General features: G+C 44.7%; 1 protein-coding gene across 2 annotated transcripts; it reads left to right on the top strand.

Moving 5' to 3' along the window:
* The first annotated feature begins 6,987 nt into the window (after window positions 1–6,987).
* On the top strand, window positions 6,988–12,512 carry TMEM100 (transmembrane protein 100). Of its 2 annotated transcripts, none has more exons than XM_028154788.2 (3): window positions 6,988–7,036; window positions 9,706–9,860; window positions 11,261–12,512. In XM_028154788.2, exon 3 carries the CDS (start codon window positions 11,326–11,328, stop codon window positions 11,728–11,730), a length of 405 nt encoding a protein of 134 aa, XP_028010589.2. In that variant the 5' UTR covers window positions 6,988–7,036; window positions 9,706–9,860; window positions 11,261–11,325; the 3' UTR covers window positions 11,731–12,512. The 2 variants fall into 2 exon arrangements, with proteins under 2 accessions (XP_028010589.2, XP_054565226.1); XM_054709251.1 differs by lacking the exon at window positions 6,988–7,036 and adding an exon at window positions 10,591–10,751 and having other exon boundaries at window positions 9,629–9,860.
* The last annotated feature ends 8,062 nt before the right edge of the window (window positions 12,513–20,574 follow it).

The following is a 20,574-nucleotide window of genomic DNA, read 5'->3' as shown; positions in this document are numbered from 1 at the left end:
AGGCTGCCGCTCCGGGTCTCCATAGTCATGTACCCTACAGTGGCCTTCAAGCCCATCACCCGCAGCAACCCGCAGCATCCCACAGCCGCCAGCACTCCTGTAGCGGCAGCAAGAAGGTCCCTAAGGCTGTAACCTGGTTATCTACGATCTCGCCCAGGAGTTTGGAGACACAGAGCTGACGCAGATGTTCCTGCTCTTTGGCAAAGTCATCTCCTCCAAGGTGTTTATGGATCAGGCCACCAAACAGAGCAAATATTTTGGCATCATGAGTTTTGACAACCTGGCCAGCTCACAGACCACCACCCAGGACGGGCATGCCTTTCAGATCTGCATGAAGAGGCTGAAAGTGCAGCTGAAGCGGCCCAAAGACCTGGGACACCCCTACTGACCACACCCACAGCCACCAGGGGGCGATGGGCTTGGCCCAGGTGAGGGGCCTTTCACCCCAGGAGGGTTTCCCCACTTCCAACTGATCCAGGACTTTTCCATAGATTACAACCGAGTTTGGACACCAGCTTTCTCTCTCCTCTCCTGTCTCCACTTAGCCCCCTTCCCAAATGTGAAATGCTACTAAGGAGGTCACCATTGCCTCCTGGGAGATCTCCTTGCCCCCTCACCCCCCATGACCTTGGTGGCTTCCCAAAATAAATCACAACTTTTCATATATATGTGAAAAAGAATTTTTTTAAAAAATGTTGATCTTTCTGATCAGGTACAAAGAAGAAAAATGGGGGTAGGTGGGAATCAAACAATGAATTTTTGTGTCCTAGCTGGGGCTGGGAGGGAGATCCCAAAATGTGTTGACCAACCCGGACAAAAAGAAAAACACATAAGAAAAGAAAAGAAAAGAAAATTCTTTGGACCAACTTGTTTTGATATTCCAGAGTTTGATAATTATCCCAAGACATTCTCTAGTGTGCCTGCATCCTGTGTGTCTGCGTGTGAAAACGTGTGCTCTGGGGCTGAGAGGGGGCCTCATCTGTGTCTCCGATGCCCTCCAAGCTTCTGCATGTGTCCTGGTCCATGTTTACTGGCTGTAAATACCATTTTTATACTCTGCACCAAAGATCTGCATGATTTGTACAATGTACTTTATTTCTGCTACTAGTAAGTTCATGAAGTTTCAACTTGCAAAACCAACTTTTGGGAACAAACCAACACACACACACACACACACACACACACACACACACACACACACACACACACACAGCAAGAAAAGGACGTAGGGCAGTGGTCGGCAAACTCATTAGTCAACAGAGCCAAATATCAACAGTACAACGATTGAAATTTCTTTTGGGAGCTAAATTTTTTAAACTTAAACTTCTTCTAATGCCACTTCTTTAAAATAGACTCGCCCAGGCCGTGGTATTTTGTGGAAGAGCCACACGCAAGGGGCCAAAGAGCCGCATGTGGCTCGTGAGGCGTGGTTTGCCGACCACGGACTTAGGGGAAACGGTGGGTTGGTGAATTTTGTGGCTGGAGAGGTCCTTGTCCCTGGGGTGTGTTGTGTTTCGTGTGAGAAGCTGCAAGCATCATTTTCTGTCTAAAATGCCTCTCTTTGGTTTAAAAAAAATGGAAAGTTTCTTTAATAAAAGTTTTACTTGTTACAAAAATACTCAATAAATACTTACGTTTATTAATTAGATGGAACCTCTGGCTAGATCTACATGGTATCTATCCACTATCCAAAGAATTCCAGCAAAATGAATAATTGAATGTTTAATTAAATGAATAATTAATGTACATAGCACTAAACATCTGAATGCTTCGAAATCATCCATTGGAATAACCATCTGAGTTTTCAAGTTTATATCTGCCTTCAATGTAGAGTCATTCTTTCATTTATTTGTTCATTTACTTGGCAAAGACTTCCTATAAACACACACACAACTGTTGATATTATCCTTCAGGGACTTATGGGGGACTTTCCAGTCAACATGATCTTCATAAAGTGCAATAGGAAGATGTGTTTACATTGCATGAGGCCCCAAACGACATTCTAAAGAAATCCATAGCGGACTTGTTTTGCCTCTTTTTAAAATCATTAACTCATAGGGCAATATAAAATTAGTTATTGGCAAGACAAAGGCTGCTTTTCCACAGGCAAAGTGGGGAAATTAGAATTTTCTATACGATCTCTTCTGCATGAGCAGTGCCTTGGAGCGGTGATTCATGGGAAGAGAAAACATTTTCATTCCCAGAAAACATCTCTGGGGTGCTTTTTTCTACTCTAGGCACTGTATAGAAAGAATTACATAGCTGTGTTCTTATTTTCAAGGAGTTTAAAATGGAACTTTAAAATTGAATCAATATATTCTTTGCATAGAGTCAGTACAATTAAAGGTTCAAATTAGAATGCTTAAAATATTTATGTTCTTGTCTATGCAAAAAGTTAGCAATCTCAAATCATCAGTGTATACTGCACCTGTGTCTGCAATCGTCTATAAATGCACAGAGTGAAGTGAATTATAAATTCATTCATAAGTGGGAGATTCACCTGCGAGCCTATGACGGCATTATTTGGCAATTCAGACAATGCTTCACAAACTAGCAGTTGGGTAGTAACACCACTTTCTCTAGTATTTTGCCTCTTCACTGGAGAAGTGGATACCTATGCTAACAAAATCAAGTTCACGACCTCCACTGGTACCTGCTCCTTGTCCTGGCCTTCTATTTCTGCTGACAGTATCACTAAGTTATTCATCACTGAGGCTTTAAAACCTTACAAACCCCTCTTCCTTGGTCTCCTCCCCCTTAACATTCATTGCCAATGTTTGCTGATTGCCCCACTGCAGTGACCTCCAACTGTTAGGGTCACCGAAGGAGAAATGCACAAGGCCAAAGTGGAAGGGATTATAAATTTAATAGGTCATCTGGATACCAGATGGGCTGAGCCCCAAAATGGCACCAGCCCCCAAAGACAGGGAGGCAGAGGTTTTTAAAGGACTCCAGGCGGGTTTTTTCTGGGCAGAGACTTGTCTGTGCAGGTCCGGATTCTGGGAAACTCCGGAGGGGAGAGATAATGGTCTTAGCAAGTGGAATGTAGTCTAAGCAAGTGGAATGTCCATTGTGAAGTGGCCTACAGATCAGTTCCCGGGGGAGGGGATATCTATTCAATTATTTGCGCAGACCTACCACCAACCTGCACGCACGACTCAATATCAGGCCCTGACTCATCTCACCTAGACAAAGGTTTCCTAACTGATGGATGTCCCAACTGTATTTTCTGCCTTCCCCTTTTGACTTTCCCATAGTGCATTTCAACACTCTAATGCCAGGCTACTTTTGATAATGCACAGAGCTGACTATGATGTCATCTTGCTCAAAACTACATTGGTTTCCAAATAAATTCCAAACTCGATGTCGAGGCAATCATCTCACCATAAACCATTTCCAATCTTATTTTGACTGCTCTGCCTGCCCCTTGAGATCTAAAATTCAGCCACGTAGGCTGTTCAAAGCTCTGTGCCAAAGGACTGGCACTTTTCTGAGCTATGTTTATATATAGGCTGTCCCTTCACCTAGAATCACCTTCTCTTCTTTCCTACTCATACCGACTAATGCTGGTCTGCCATGAAGCTTTCCTTCCCACCAAGAACGGATTTAATCTTCCCTGGGCCTCCCGGAACACTTTGTTATTCCCTCCAGCAGAAAGATCATAGACATTGGTGGCCTGTGGCTTCCCTGTCCTAGACTGTAAGCTCCCTGAGAGCAGAGATCTTGCTTGTTTACTGTTTTGTCTCTACTGAGCGAGAGCATTGGACAAGTTTCTGGTGCCTGGAAGGAGTACAATAAATATCAGTGGAACCAAAATGTTCCTGGAAGCTGAGGAACGGCCTGGGTGACTTCTGAAATGTTCCTACAGCCATGACACCGCCCACAGACTCCATTGGTCCCTGGCTTGTGTCTCAATCCTACCCAAATCTGCTTAGTAATGCAGCTCTACTTCAATACCCACATGTCTATGGGCAACATCAGGGTTCATCATCCTAGAAGCAAGAGGGACTCCCTTTTCAGAACGCTTTTCCAAGAGTAAACCCAGTGAGAATATGTCATCCTCCACCCAAGAAAATGGACTGTAGGCTAAAGTTAGGATATGCTAATAACACTTAATCTAATAAAAATGAATAAGCAACAGAGACCTCATAGTACAACATAGAAGAGGCCCCTGGACTTGAACCCTGGCTTTGCCTCTTGCCCTAGTAGTGGATCCCAGGCAAGTATTGAACCCTGCTGAGTTTTGGTTTCTTCATAAGTAAAATTAAAATACAAATATTGAAGATAGAGATATATTACGGGTGGTGCCTGTTAGACGTTTGATCGGTGTTACATGGTTCCTTTCCTCTTCAAACTGAGCCTGTGGGCTGGGTCAACTCAGGATGAAGGAGCCCAGGCCCTGGAGTTAAACCTGGGACAGTGACATCTTCACCTCAGTTCTTTCTCCAAAAAATGGAAACAGCAAAAACTACTTGTTGTGAAAAATATACTGGATGTTCCCCTTACCCAAGCACAGAGCTTAAAATCTATGGTTTCAACTGCATTTTTGGTTATTTGGGGGAGGGCCAGCACTGATACACCCACCCTGTGTGAGTCATTTGAAGACCAGCACTACACGACTGGGATCAGGTCTGAGGTTTATTCTGCTCGATGAACTTGGAACAAAGAAAAGCTAACTGACTCTTGTAGGACGGCATAGGTCACTAGTGTTTTACATGTGGCAGAGCGGTTCCAAATCGCCCAGCACCAAATTGATGATGAAACCAAGAAATGATGTGCTGATTAGGAGTCGACTGAGATCACATGATGTGCACATCATTTTATGGACAGAACAGGGACATTGTCACCAGAGGCCAATGGGAGGTCGAAAGGCATCCTATCAGGTATTAAGAGTAGCAAACGGGTGAGTCATGGATGTCTCTTCTCTTCTCTTCCTGGGAAAAGACAAGTGTGGTGGGCTTCCTACAGGCCCCTGAGTCCATGACCCGCTAGCCCAGTGGTCGGCAAATTCATTAGTCAACAGAGCCAAATATCAACAGTACAACGATTGAAATTTCTTTTGAGAGCCAAATTTTTTAAACTTAAACTTCTTCTAACGCCACTTCTTCAAAATAGACTCGCCCAGGCCGTGGTATTTTGTGGAAGAGCCACACTCAAGGGGCCAAAGAGCCGCAAGTGGCTCGCGAGCTGCAGTTTGCCGACCATGGCCCTAGCACACTGGGGGAGGCTGACCCAAGTGCCACGCCCTTGTCTTGGGAAGTTGTCAGCCCAATTTGCTATAACCCTTTACCGCTGATCTTCCACATCTCAGGCCTCCGAAGAATAATGTACATAAATGTAAAGGATTATTCACGCTACTTGGGAATGTATCAGGGGCGTAGCATTGTCAGCAGAGGTTCAGATTTTGAAACAAGAAAATCAATTCTTCTCATCTGAGGCCAGAATGACAGTTATTGTTGAAGTGAGAGATGATTTACTTAGCCCCTTCCAAAGGTCCCACTGTGTCCTTTGATTTCAGTGACTCTTTTTGTTGTTTTGTTTTATGTCATCTTTCATAGTGACTCAGAACAAAACGGGTAAGAGAATGGTGACCCGGATGTGCACCTAAAAGATGTATGTTTTCCTGTCTATAGACACATGGATTTTATGAGTTTCTGGTACCTGGAAGTTGACCAGAAAATAGTAAAATACATTTTATATCTAAGGTATACCCATTGTTCCTCTTGGTACTATCAGATCTCTCTTTAACATCCTAGATCTCAAAGCAAAGTGCCTCGGGGGAGGGGAGCAATAATAGCATGTCTGCTATCCAAAACGAACACACAAGCACAGATCCCTTTCCCAAATGTCCGTGATTTCAGAACATAAATGCAGACACACCCTTAAAAGAAGCCCTGGAACGGAGAACCCTGGCCAGCTGCCTGCATCTCACTGAGTCCAATGGGGCTGGGTGAGGGCCGAGATCAAAGGCACGCAGAGGCGGACAGGGGGCCAGGAGGACCTGGCACCTTCAGGGCTGCTGGAGAGGGGCCAACGCAACCACACCAAGCGAAAGCAAACCGAAAGTCCACGGGAGCCAGTAATCGAATGCACATGGCATTGCTCCTCACAAAGTGTGTTTGTTTCCCAAGGAGCAGTTTCCAGGTCTTCAAAAGCATATGGCTCCGGGGCAAATCAGAATGTCCGCCTTTCGGACCCAGAGCCTGAAAAGCTTTGGCTTCCACTGAAGGGAAATAGGCCCAATCTCCTCTTTGGCATGGTCCTTGCCATGCCCCTGCCCCCTTACCCATCTATATCCCCTCACCTAAATAACTTTGTTTCTAAGTAAACAGAGGTTTGTCCAGTTTGGGGGGAGTTCTCTCTGGAACAGCAAGTGTTCCGGGTTCTGTTGTTTATGGTGCCTTAGGCGGAAGGTGGTCTAGTCATTTCCATCCTTATCTGCTCGCTGTCCTCTGATGAGGAGCAGATAAAACCACTCCTCTGCTGCTAGGGAGACTGCCCATGAAAAGCAACAAATGCCATTTTCACCATTAACCCTTCTCGTCCTCCACTCCTCGTATTACTCACGGGTTTCAGGGAAAGAGACTCATTTACCGTCCCACTCCCCATCCCCCACACATGTTCCCAACCCCACACCCACCTAGACGTACAGAAGGGGAATGATAAAATCTTTTCTGCAGGTCCCAGGTGTTACAGAGGGATAGTAACAGGATGGGGCTTTGGAAAAGGGAAAACCTGGAAAAATGAAAGCCTGGAAAGAGAACAGAAAGAGAGAAAAACAAAGAAGAACATTCTTTTCAAACTTGGTTCCCTTTTTTTAAAAAAAAAATATGCATCGCATTCTCCTAGAGAGAACTAGAACACAGTACAGCAGCAAGGAAGCGATTTCCTCTCGCCAATTTTTCTCCGGTCCCTTAACTGTGTTTAAGCCTGAGTACTTTGTTCACGGTCCCTAGGGCAGTGATTTGCATCTCCCTCGCTGGGTTGCTGCTGGCCAGGGCTGGCAGCTGTCTCAGTTCCACTCTGGCTGGGAAAGGTAAGGATCTTTGCCTTGCTCTTTGAAAGATCTGGGAGAGAACTGTTGAATGTCTAAGGAGGGGATGGAGAGAGGGGGTTAGAGATGGAACCCGTTGATTGGAAGCTTTCTGAGACGTTCTCCAAATGTAAAGGGATCTCCTGGAGCCCTGTGCTTTAAAAAGAGGCCGAAAGCTTTGCTCTCCCTTCTGAAAGCAGGCTTGCAGACAGAAGGCTAGCTGCATTACGGATGAGGTTTTTCACTGTGGGGGCAGGTGTCCCTTTAGAAGTTCCCAGGAGTGTTTGATATCATATTGGCACGGAGTAGAAAAAAGGGGCGGGGGTGCATTCAAAGGCATCAGGCGCCGATCACTGGGAATTGGCTTTGAATTCCCGTCTGAAGAGGTTAAAACTGCGTGTGCGTCCCCGCTAGAGTGGTACTGCTTATTCTTCAGGTACCGTTTCCGCTTGATCCCAAGGCTTCCGACTTGTGTGTGTTTATCACTGCAAATCCCCAATTATCTGCTTAGGCTCTGGAGATGGGCAGCTGTGAGTCTAGGCAGGAGAAGGAGGGGGAATATGACACCTGAAGTCTAAGAGGCTGAAGAAAGCTCTGCTGTTACAAGTAATGACAGACCTGCCCACAGGCTCCGGGGCTCACGGATACACTCACTGCCCCTCCTTGTAGACTGGGCTGCAGGCTCCCCAGGGGAAAAGGTGTCTCTGGCTTCTCTCTGGGTGATTCGCGTACCTTTGACTTTGGTAATGGGGCAACGTGAGCTTCCGCAGGATGAGGTGATATTCTGACCTTCAGTGGGGTTATCGGACTGTTTAGGGGAAGGCAGCCCATGCTAGGAAGTAGACAGGAATTGCCCCCAAAGGCAAGTTTGCAGTGGGCAGACCGCTGCTCTTATAAGAGAGTCTCAAGAATCTCCAATTTATGTAGCCAGTGACCCCCACCCCCATCCCAGGAAAACGATGGCTAGTGCTGACAGGGCTGGCTCTAGGTATTCCTTATCTTCAACACCACGTGACAGCCTCTTCCTGGGTGAGGATGGGGGCAGCTGAGGCCCTCCAGGGATCATCCTCCCCAGCAGGCTGGGATCCCTCCCCTCAGCCTCTTCAGGGACTTGTCAACTTTACGTTTCAAAAAGAAGAAGCCCAAGCCCTCTCTGGCTCCATTCTAGAGAGAAAAGACCGCTAGTCCCTCCCCCTTTATGACAAAATCGGCAAGGTATTGTTGCTGGATGACGCTGGAAGGAGCAGGCTCTCGTAGAACAGAGGTGAGATGCCTGTGAGTACCCAAGCCCTCTGCCAGCAGTTAGAGAAATCTAACATCGGAGATTTCAAAAAAGGGGGGAAATATTTCCCGAGATTCAATCTAGGTGGGTAGATTTGCTGGATTTATTAAAAAAGAAGTTATCGAAACTTGTATAGATTATAAAATAAAGGATGGATAACTTTTAGCTGTACAAGTATAGAGGCCAGCTTATAATAGTATCTCAGTATTATCCATTTTTCCCCTCAAAAAGATAACCTGGGGCTTTAAGATTGAAACAGCTTGTCTAATAAAGTATAAACTGATAAGGCCATTTAGGGAGAGGGGTGGGAAGTGCGTCTTTAACTTTATTGTTTGAGAGGGTGAAGTGTTATGCCCTAGGTGTCTGAATGTTGGAAATATCTTGCTCCTTAAAGGAGCCGCACATCCTCACAGGGCAGGACCCTGTGACAGACCCATGAATGAAAATCTACCTTTAACAACCCCCCCACCTTGTGATTTTTATGCTCGTTAAAGACTAGGGTTCGAACCAAGGCGTTCTCTTTCTGTGTGACCTTTGTCAGATCACTTACCCTCTCTGGGCTTCATTTATAAACTATCGGTAAACTCAGGTATAAACTCACTGGTACACGAGGGAGCAGTCATGGTCATGCGGGCGCACTGCACGTGCCCAGCCCACAGGAGAAGCTCTGCAAATGACAATGATGACGATAATTTCACCATGACCAAAGTGACCTCCTCCCAGAGGTAGTAAGTCATCATGTGTAGACCATGATGGCTCGTTTTCCCTCTTAGGGCAAACATCTGTATCTCCCACCGCGTTTCTAAAAGAATTAACAACAACCAAGAGGGTTTAAGCTGCCGATGGCCAAGTCAAGGAAGAACACTGGGGAACCTAGGAACACAGATTGGTTTGCTGGCTGAGAGGCTGAATTCAGCTGCCCCAGGACTTCGCAGCTGCTCCTGCCCCCCTAAAGGGTCTGTCCCCCGGGCTCTGTCCCCTCGGCTGGGTTTGCAAAGCGGACTCAGGGATTTCCTTATGAAAATGCCTGAAGCGCCCGAGGCAGGTCTGGCTGGGGAAGACATGAGTAATGCAGCACAGTCTACTGAGTCAGTGCTGTGAGAGAAATAAAGTAAAAGCTGGCTCCTGTCTCTAGGGACTCGGGAACGATTCGCACTTATCATGTCACTGAGCAGGGGGGGAGCCAAAACTCAGAATCCGCTGGCGAGGAAAAGAAAGAAGTGAGGGGGGGGGAAATGACAGGGAGGGGCGATCAGAGGGGGAGGAAATAAAAGCAGAGAGAGGGAAAGACAAGCGTCATTTAGGAACAGAGGTAGAGTGAAAGAAAGAACTCCAGGATCTGAAACTGACCATATAATTCAAGATTTTTCTATCTTTCCTTTTTCCCCAGAGGAGATTTATTTCATTGACGGACATGCTGTTACAGGCTCTTTTCCCAGAAGCTGACCAGAAGAAGCTGCGGCTCTGAGGTTTCTCCCCGCCCCGCCCCCCCCCACCAAGTGGAGTGGTTTCCCTGGTAATGGATTGCTTCTCCCTGAGAAACACGTAAGTAGTTTGGGGACAGACCTTCATTTTCAGATTAGGTTACATCTCAGCTTTGGGGTGAAGATTTTTTTTTTTCTTTCAGACATAATCTCAAAAATCCTTTTACTGGCTCAGCCAATATTTAGGGTGTCATAGGACAGCAGTGATTAATTTGGTGACTAAAATTTTTATGCAAATAGATAATTCATATATTTAGCTTCATTGCTCAGGGTTTGATTTGAGCTTGAAAAACTAAAATATTTTAGTGGCTATGGTTCTCACCAATGTCTCCAATCATTGGGTAGGATTGAGACACTGCTAACTTCGTTAGCTCCTAGACGGCTTTTGAGGGACAAAAAAGAATGACTTAACGTGTCCGAGCAGCAGACAAGAGTTTACACTGATTTCTCATAGGCAGCATTTCAGCCAGATGCTTTTGATGGAGTCTCGGGTTTTGTGCAGAAATGTTCACATTCAAATTATTTACAGACATGCATCGCAGAAAGTCTCGTGCCTAAGGGCATGGGGACAAAATGAACTTGTAAAACTTTCCTGAAAACCTAGCATTTTTCCCCCTCAGCACGGTACACACCATATCAACAATCCTTGTTGAGTTGAATGGAAAATTTGAAAATTACTCTAATAGTTAATCATATCTTTAGTGCATAAAAGTGTCCAATGATAGCCTCCAAAAATTGTTGATTTTCTTTCTTAATTTTTCTCTTTTCCATTCCTTTCACATGGATTGGAGGATATTGCCACATTTGAGATCCACACATCTTAGCCTCATTGTCACTGAATTTTTACTGAACCGCATCCACACCCAAGTCCCAGGACACATGGTGGCCTGTGCTTAGTAGTCACCCTGTAAAGACTTGCTGACTATCTGGCTGATGTAGAAGAACCTCATTGGTACGCTGGCTTCTGGTCTTGACATTGGTTCAATGGGCAGTGAATGGGTGAGAGTTTGGAAAGAATGCGTGTTATGCCCGGAAACATTGGCAGAGTCTAAGTTGCTATGAGTCGTGGAAAGAACTGTGCGAAGCATTGTTTATAAAGTAGCCTCCTTGAACGAGATCTCTGGATTCGGATCGAGGTTCTCCGGTGTGCTCAGAGGAAAGAGAAGCAATAGGCAAGGAGGAAAGGCTAGTAAAACATGAGTTGACCGCCAGGGTCTATTAAACACTGCAAAGTGCTTCCTGCTTTTCATATCTTTGTTTCTTTATGGTGATCGGCTTTATCTTGCTTTCTGCCCAATGCAAAAAAGAATGCAAAGCATTAGAAATAGAAATTCGGGTTTATTTTCACGTGCATTTTCCCCTGCAGAAAAGGACACAGCGGTGCCTCCGCAGCCCTTTCCTGTTCCTTGCGGGGATCGCTCTCCTGCATTTCGCTGAAGTCTCCCGTCTTCTCCTCCACAGCCTCCACCCTGGTGAGAGCCCCCAGGTCTAGTCTGTGAACTCAGCGAGGAAACACCGCGGTAAAAATGACCGAAGAGCCTGTCAAGGAGATCCTGGGAACCCCCAAGTCTCCCAAGCCAGGGACGACGGAGAAGAGCCCCAAGAGTGAAGTCGTGGTCACCACGGCCCCTGTGGTCAGTGAGATTCAGCTGATGGCCGCCACCGGGGGTGCTGAGCTCTCCTGCTACCGCTGCCTCATCCCCTTCGCCGTGGTGATCCTCATCACCGGGACAGTGGTCACTGCCGTGGCTTACAGCTTCAATTCCCACGGCTCCATCATCTCCATCTTGGGCCTGATCCTTCTCTCCTCGGGACTCTTTTTGTTGGCCTCCAGCGCCTTGTGCTGGAAGCTGAGACAGAGGCACAAGAAAGGCAAGAGACGCGAGAGTCAGACAGCTCTCATGGCAAACCGGAGAAGCTTGTTTGCTTAGGACTGAAGGAGACCAAGGGAGGCCTGAGGCGGAACATCCTGCCTTCCCTGCGGCAGCCAATTCGCCCCGAACTCCTGTGGGAGAGGTCGGACTTGGCACAGGAGCGGACTAGGGGAATGGGAGTGGATGGAGGAGGGGTGGGGGGCAGGTCCTCGTGCGCGAGAAATGACTTGCATCTTCTTTAATGACAAACTTAACTCTAAGGGCTGTTTCTCAGATTGCAAAATCAGCTTTTCCCCCACATTAAAACCCTGTCGGGGTCATGGGAGGTGTGCAGCATTAGACAGCATTTGGTTCACCTTGGAAAGGAGCCAAGAAAAGATGAGAAAACAATTGGACGGTTCTGGCGCCCCAGTGACCCGCCTCCACGTGGAATAACCCACAGGCGTAAGAAGCTGTATCACAAAAATGTGCTGCCGAGAGTCTCCATGGCCTTGGACTTGGCACACTTCTATGAAATTCTATGATAACTTCTTTTTTCAATAAGTTGATTGTCTGGCACCTGTTTTACTTGTTACTCTCAGTAACTCATGACTGACTGGTGGTACTTTCTCTTGAAGAATGAACTAATATTTTTTATGTTTTAACATTGGACAATGTTAGATGATTGTAGCGATGTATCAAAAGTAAGAAAGGGGTGAAGGGTGTAACTACTAGATGACATAGGAGAGGGGATTAAATTAATATTAAAATAACCCAATATAGCACTTTTGATGACTTTTATATAAAAGTTTAATGTACATTTCATTCGAAATAATAAATACTCATTGCTGCTGACACTTCTTAAATGGCTGTTTCTGTTGCAGTTATTTTATTACAGTCCCAAATTGCCCGTCTTCCCTTGCCTCATCTACAAGTGTCTCAACTCTGTTTCTCACAAGTGGGCATGTTGCTTCCTCCTAACTCAACTAGAAGATTTTTATTTTATCTTATTATTATAATTTAATCCTTAGCCAAAGATACCCTTTTTTATTGATATGAGAGAGAGAGAGAGGAAAGAAGAGGGAGGGAGAGAGAGAAACATCAATCGGTTGCCTCCTGTAAGCACCCCAGCTGGAGGTCGAACCCACAACCTAGGTATGTGCCCCGGCTGGGAGTAGAACCTGCAACACTTTGGTGTACGGGACAATGCTCCAACCTGCTGGGAAACCCAGCCAAGGCAACGATTTTAATTTTTTATACATCTTTTTTTTTTTCATAACTTCTATAGAATACTGTTAATTATTTTTACTAGATAGTAAAGATTTTTATGCCAATACAATTAGGAAATCAATGCCTGGACTTTTATAATGTGTTGTTAAATGTGTGTTACATATTTATTGGAGAATCCATCATTAACTAGTTGCTTACAATATTTTTGAGCACCAACTACGTGCCAAGCTTTGTGTAGATTCTTGGGCTGCTTAACTGTGGTAGTTCTAAGGTTACTGCTTCAATTCTGTGAACATGGAGCTATTTCACACACGGCTAGGACTCGACCCCACAGCGCTGGCCAGAAATATTCCTGGTCCATGTAGTTTACACCGCATGTAACTAAACAGGTATACAGCCTTTTTTAAAAAAACCTTGGAAAAACAAGGCCAGGCTAAACAAACCTAGCATAGTCCTTTGGATGACAGGCGTTCTATCAAGGAATTGAATTAAATATGGCAGGCACCTCTGGCTCTGACCGCTCCCTGGCACTTGGTAGTTTTGCTAAGGGAGATGCTTTGATGGCTTAGTTACTCCTGGCATTGAAGGTCAGATGGTAGAAAGAGTCTGGAGTTGTTGATTACAGTAGAGCAGAGAACGATGATCTTAAACACATGGAAACCAACACTCCTCTGGATGAAATACAAGAGTATGGCATTGTGTTTGTTTCAGTGGAAGCGAGTCTATGCTTTGACATGCGTCTTTTCTGCTCTAAGATATTCAAAGGCTCCCAACTGCTTGCTGAAGAAATTTCTCAGGCAAGTTTTCAAGGTTCTCCAGGGTCTGATCCAAACAGATGTTTCTAGCTTTCACTCGCCCTGCAACCCGAAAACTCCTTATGAGTTTAGTCAGACCAGACTAGTCACGCTTCCTGGATCAGGTTTCGGTTTTCCTCCACGTGTGTTCAAACTTGTGTTTTTCCTCCTCCAGAACGCCATCTTTTCTTTCTCCATCCCAAGAGATCCAATCCTCCTTCCCACTAGAGCCCCAGCTGAAATGCCACCTCTTCCTAGAAGCCTTCCCTTTCATCCGAAAGTAACTGCTCCTTCAAGAGTCTATTCATTCTCTGAGGGCACTTGCATTTCTACCATGTCAGTGGCATAAAAGTTTTATTCTCGTCCAGAGCTTCTTAGAATTGTATGGTGTGTCTATTTCTTCTTACCCCATGTGATGCCTAATAAATTGTCTTGCACAGAGGAGGTACTCAGTAGTGTTTGCTAAATGAACTATTGAATGAAAAATCAGAAAGTGAGTGGTTTATCCAGAATTACAGTCCATTTGTTTTCACCTCTTAAAAGAAAATATTTTAGTTTTCAACTCTCCCCAAAGAGCTCATCCTCCTCTGCCCTGCCTCACTGTCAGCACCAGGTCTAGGTGAATCTTTACTACCTTGTCCTTCTCCAGCCACACCTGCCCTTCAATGCCTGACAAGGAAACTCATGAATTATTTCAGGCCACCAGGGGGCCTCGTGCTGCTATCTGAGTCCCAAAAGAAACACCAGGGAATGGCTCACATTGTAATGACTCACATGAGATTCTATGTGGAGATAGACACATCTCTCCTGGATGTGAGAACTCAGTGAAGAGTCTCCATTGAGCCCACTCCTCCCCTCCTCCCTAGACCATCTCACATTGGCTTACTTCTGGGTTCTCCTGGGAAGTATGGGAAGGATTTGCCCTGTCTAGGGAGCTTTGGTCTCATTAAAGGGAACATGGCCCTGCAAAGACATAGTCCTATGCACAGAGATAGTCCTAGTCAAACCCAGACTTAAATTATGATATCACAATGATCTCATAACATGTGTTTATTGGGCACTGTTTGTCTTTACAAATGATTTTATTATATATCAATAAGCAGATGTTGAATGCATTCATAAGCATGATGCAGGCATGTATGTATTAAATGATAACCTGACCCCATCCTGGGGCATCAGAAATTAGCTCTATCACCTAGCTAGATTTCCCCCAAGCCCCACATATCCCAGAATGCACAGGAACAATGTTTAACCTCATCCATGGAGCAGGTCTCTGTCCAGGTGAGAACCATAGCCACACAGAAGAACTTGCTCTTCCTACCTCACTGTCTTAATTAATTTAGGGAGTCTTGCCTAGAGAAGGTGATCAAAGTCAAGTGGCTTGTACAGGTGGTCAAGCCCAGGATAGCCAGGTCATAAATGCTCACTTACTTCTTAGTACCACTGAGAGAGAGAGAGAGAGAGAGAGAGAGAGAGAGAGAGAGAGAGAGAGAGAGAGAGAGAGAGAGGAAAAACAAGGAGAAGGAGGAGGAGGAGGAGAGAAGGAGAATGAGGAGGAGAAGGAAGGAGAAGTATGGGAGGGGGAGAAGTTGGGGAGAGGGGGAGGAGAGGAGAAAGGGAAGAGATATCCTTGTTTCCTGGGAAGTATGGATTTGAACTAGGAAGATATGGTTGTGAATCGTACCTCTTCTGGTAAACTAGTCAGATGATCTTCTGAAGTTAAGCTTCATCTTTAAAATAAGGTTATTTTTCTAAGAAATTATTTTATAAACTACAAAGTACTACATAATTTCAAAATTGCCATTTATTATAATATTTCATGTGACCTCTGTTCCTTTCTCTACCCATTATCCCAACATATCATTTAGCATCAAGCAGCCCCTTGTTTTGATAAAGGCTTTAACCAGTCACTGTGTTTAACCTTGACATTAACCACAAGGCTTTCTAGACCCAAGATAAACTGGGGAAAGCACCTGTTCAACAGATGAGTCATGACTTACATTTCCTCAATCATAATCTTCAGTGCTTTCACATATACTGCAGTCAGTGTAAAGGTATACTTAATATGGAAATTCAATTAGGTGCCCTCAACAACAACAACCAATAAGGAGAGTATGAAATTCCCTCCTCCCTCCCCTGCCATTTCAGCCAACCTTGTCCTAGGCTGCCCCACAGAAAGGAAGACCAGGGCAGAAATCTAAAGAAAAACAAAAGAAGCAAATTCCTGGTTCCTGGCTTTTGAACCTCCAAGGGCACCCAGTGATAGAAGGCTTATCTAAGGAATGTCCAGGGAATTTTGTTTATACTTGATTTTTACATCACTCCCCGACTTTAGCACTTAATCTTGTGCACAACAGACTCCACTGCACCTGATGTTACCTGACATTCTCCACCACACTCTGAGGCTCCAAGTGCTAGCACCCACCCAGCTCTGCAGAGTACACACTGCAGTTCAGAGAAAGTGACTTAACTCAGTCAAGGTCTCCCATCAAGTGAGGTCTAGAGATTGGCCCTTCATCCAGCTAAGGCTCTTGCAAATGCCTGCAGAACCCACAGAAACTATGAAATAATAAGTGTTTGTTGTTTTTAAGTTGCTCAGTTTTGGAGTAATTTTGTTATTCAGCAGCAGATGACTAATAGTGTGCTATTGTGAAATTTCTTCTATGTGATGTTTGGTGTCCATATGTACACGTTTCTGTTGAGTACAGACTGAGGAGTGGAATCCTGGGCTAAAAGATAAGTATGTGTTCGGCTTCACTGGTTGAATGGATTTATTCTCCTACCGGCACTACAATAAAGAGTTGGATGCATCACATCTTCATCCATTTGTTTATACTTTGCCTCTTTTTCATTTTAGTCATCTGGTTGCTTTGAAAGTATATATTTAGGATCCTATTTCATTTTTTGCCCAAATGATTTTCCTCTGGCTTGTTTTGACACCTTGTGTGTTTTTCATGGGTGTCTTGCTTTTAGCCTTACAATTAATTTTCTATGTGGATTCCAGCAACAGAGAGGAATCGACAGGACTACTCCAGCCATGAAGACAGAAGAGAAGCAGCCCAGAGATGGAAGACGCTGACTTGGTCTTCCCATACTAGCAGTTAGCAGCTGTGCATCACTGCAGGTTGCCCAGGACCAAACCAGAGAGAGTCGGACCTGCATTACCACCATTTCTCCACCATCCAGAACTGTAATGTCAGTGCTGACATGTACACATAAGGAACTGTCTGACATTGAAAGTGGGACTCAAAAGAACTGTTGGCCCAGAAAGAAACTCACTACAGACTGATTCATTTCCTGTCACCATAACCATTATTGCTTGTCTCATTTTCGGTTCTTATACGTGTATTTCTAATAGCACATGATCTCACTCATCTAGTGGAAATAATGAACAACATAGACTGATGAACAAGAACAGACCCAGAAACAAGGAGGCATGGATCAGACTGTCGGGCCTCAGAGGGAGGGTAGGGGAGCGTGGGGGTAAAGGGGAGAGATCAACCAAAGGACTTGTGTGCAAGCATATGCGCCTAACCAGCAGTTGGGGACAACAGGGGGGTGGGGGCATGTGTGGGGAGGGGTGTGGGATGGGAATTGGGGCATGAAGACAAATATATGATACCTTAACCAATAAAGAAATTTAAAAAATAAATTAAAAATAAATAAATAAAATAAAACAGTGAAAAAAATATATTTAAGAAAATAGATGCAGCAGCAGAATTTGGGCTGTGAAAGGGCAGAGCAGTCTAGAGGTTGGAGAAGAAATTAGAGTAGAAAAATAAGATTTATATCTGGACTTGGAAGAAGCAAAGAAACAGAAGATAAATTCTTAAGGCAGTGTTCTGGAGACCAGGAAATTAGACTAGAGAGTGGGCGTTTTGCTCACAATGCTAAGAAAGGCATTTACCAAGCACTCGCTGTTCTCCAAACATCAGGCTCTGAGTTTCGCACGAATAATCTCATTTGATCCTCACAACAATCCAATAAAGCAGGTACTATTATTATCTCCATTTTACAGATAAGGAAACTCAACTTACAGATGAGTCACAGACGAAGCCAGTAATTGAGAGCACACAGTTAATGGAGTAGGGTCTGAGATTAAACTCTAGAACCCACTCACTTCACCATTATTCTCTACTCCCTGGTACACCGTAATCTTTCAATACCCGATTCTTGAATAAAAAATGTCTTATCAGAAATTGAGCAACACTGGGTCAAGAGTCTAAGCTAAAGTAAGAAGGAGTCCATAGTTTTGAGAAACCAGGATAACTACCATGGATAACTACTGAATCTTTTGCCATCAGAAGCCAGGTCTTCTTATCACTACCTCCATATATTTGTAGCATTTTACAATCCTATTGTGAACATGGGGCTGCCTTGGGACCTTGGTCGCATCTTTTGCCACCAGAGCTAATGCTCCCATTCTCAGCCTCCTTGAGTGTCCTGTGTGGAAAATTCAAGACTCAGAACATCAGCCACTTGACACTGGAGGCAGATGTGACCAAAGTGCATAGCAGGGAAGCTTAACACACTTCAGGGGTAACCAAAGAAGTCTTCCTGCAGGTGGTGACTTGATAAGGCCAGGACCGGCAGAGGAGTTAGCCGTGTAAAGGGAGAGAGGAAGAGCAGTCAGGGATACTCCCAGAGGGTACCATGGCTGAATGATGATCGGTCATGGAGAAAGCTTGCCTTCAGCCTCTCCACCTCCCTGGGTTATTATAAGGCTACAGTGAAAGAATTTCTTAAGGGGATTTATCAGTTGCAAAATTCTGTCCAGGAAAAGAGGCTTGTAACTCCAAGATCCATAGGGCTCAAATTTACAATGAGAGAAGCAAATGTTCAGGTTTTAATTGGGCAGAAACAATTCAATTTATAAGCACTATGAGGGTCATGAATAAACAATCTGTATTAATAAAAGCATAATATGCTAATTAGACCAGACATCCTTCCGGACGTCCTTCCTTCCGGACGAAGCCGCGGTGTGCAGAGACCGAGGCACAGGCAGCCGCCACGTCGGGCAGGGGCCAAACCCTTTGCATGAATTTCGTGTATCAGGCCTCTAATCCTGTATAATAGAAGCCTAATATGCAAATCGACCAAAAGGCGGAACAATTGGTTGGTGGGGGGGCGGGACCAGCAAGTGAGTGGCACCAGGCCAGCCAATGGGCAGAGGGAGGAAATGGTGATCAGCGGGCGGGGCCAGCCACTCACTGCTGGCACTGTCCCTGATCAGCTCTGCAGGAGGCCACTGGCAGCTGGTGGCAGGGCCAATGGGGGGTGGGGCTGGAGCTGCTTCCTGGTGGTCAGTGTGCTCCCACCGAGAGAGCGCTGCTTAGCTACAAGTGGGGCTGATGGCTGGTGAGTGCAGCCATGGTGGTGGGAGCCTCTCCTGCCTCCGAAGCAGTGCTAAGGCTGTCATACTGGGGAGCGGGCCTAAGCCATCAGTCGGACATCCCCCAAGGGCTCCCAGACTGCGAGAGGGCGCAGGCTGGGCTGAGGGACTCCCCACCCTCCACCCCGAATGCAAGAACTTTCATGTACTGGGCTTTTAGTATTATTATAATGAATGCCTTCCTCTTCATCATAATAAGAACTATCTTCCCTGAAGATAGTGCAGCCCTGAGGTTAAAGGCTTAAACTCTAGAGACAAAGTACCTGGACTTGAAATGCATCTTTACTGCTTATTAGTTGTTTGTTTTCATACAAGTCAAATTCTCCATGCCTCAGTTTCCTCATCAACAAAATAGGAAGAATAATGCTACTAAATAATGGTACTACCCCTAGGGTAGTACTAAAAATTAATTAAGTCAATAGATATAAAGTTCTTAATGTCAATGACTGGTACTCAATATATTGCCTAGCAGTATTATTATCTATCTTAAGTTAATTTTAAGTTAATTTGTAAAATTAATTTTTCTAGCTTATATATGTCTTGAGTTTTTGTGATGCATAGAACTACAGACACTACACAACAAAAATCAGTTTAAATGGGATATTAATAGAAAAATCGATGTTTACCTTGTGACTGAAATTGCAAACACTAAGAGAAAATGAGTTGACACAGAAATTTTCATTCAGCCATATCTTCCATATCCACATACATACCAATGTTGTTTCCTCAACCAGAAATTATGTTCAGTGTATCCATATTCAAATTTACATATTTCATAAATAACCCTGAAGCTATCAAGCTCCCTAATAGAGGGCCAATTAGCATTTGCATAGTGCTTTGATGTAGACATCTCATTCTCACCTGCATTGCTTTGCTATCTCCTTCCAGAAGCTCTGTGAAATATTAGCTTCATGTGGTAAAGACACTGAAGTTAACTGTGGAGAGGTTAAAGGGTTTCCTTGTATTCAAACTGTTTGTACACAATAGAAATCAGACTCACACCCAGATTCAGGTCTTCTGTCTTTCTGTTCTGTCTCGCCAGTGCCTCACTCACCCAGGAATTGAGGGTTTCTACAGAATGCCCTCCCTCAGGGTTCTATGGCCCCTGGCCACACAGCTAAAGATGGTTTAACAAGTCTTGAAATCTGTTATACCTATAGCAATGCCTTATTGTTCTTCTTAATTGGACATAGACATTTAAAAAAAAAGTTTTACTGAGATTAGTAAATTGAGATTTTCATCAACATCTGAAATAAAGTGTAGAGATCATGCAGAAAATATAACATGCTTATACAATGCACCTTTTCCTCTAACCAGCTCTGTTGCTTTTGAGGTTGGTTTGTTTTTAGATGATAAAAGCTTACATCTCAATAGAGCTTACATCTCAGTCAGGAGACAGCCAGTGGTTCCCAAATGCCTGGCCCAATGCTCACTGCATCAGACTCATGTAGCATCACTTTATAAAGACGCAGATTCTCTGGTGCTGACCCCAGAGATTTTGGTTCA

This window comes from Eptesicus fuscus, chromosome 20 (genome assembly GCF_027574615.1).
Source record: "Eptesicus fuscus isolate TK198812 chromosome 20, DD_ASM_mEF_20220401, whole genome shotgun sequence".
In the NCBI taxonomy this organism is placed as follows: domain Eukaryota; kingdom Metazoa; phylum Chordata; class Mammalia; order Chiroptera; family Vespertilionidae; genus Eptesicus; species Eptesicus fuscus.
Note: the sequence above shows the minus strand (reverse complement) of the source record. Positions and strands in the feature narration are given on the sequence as shown.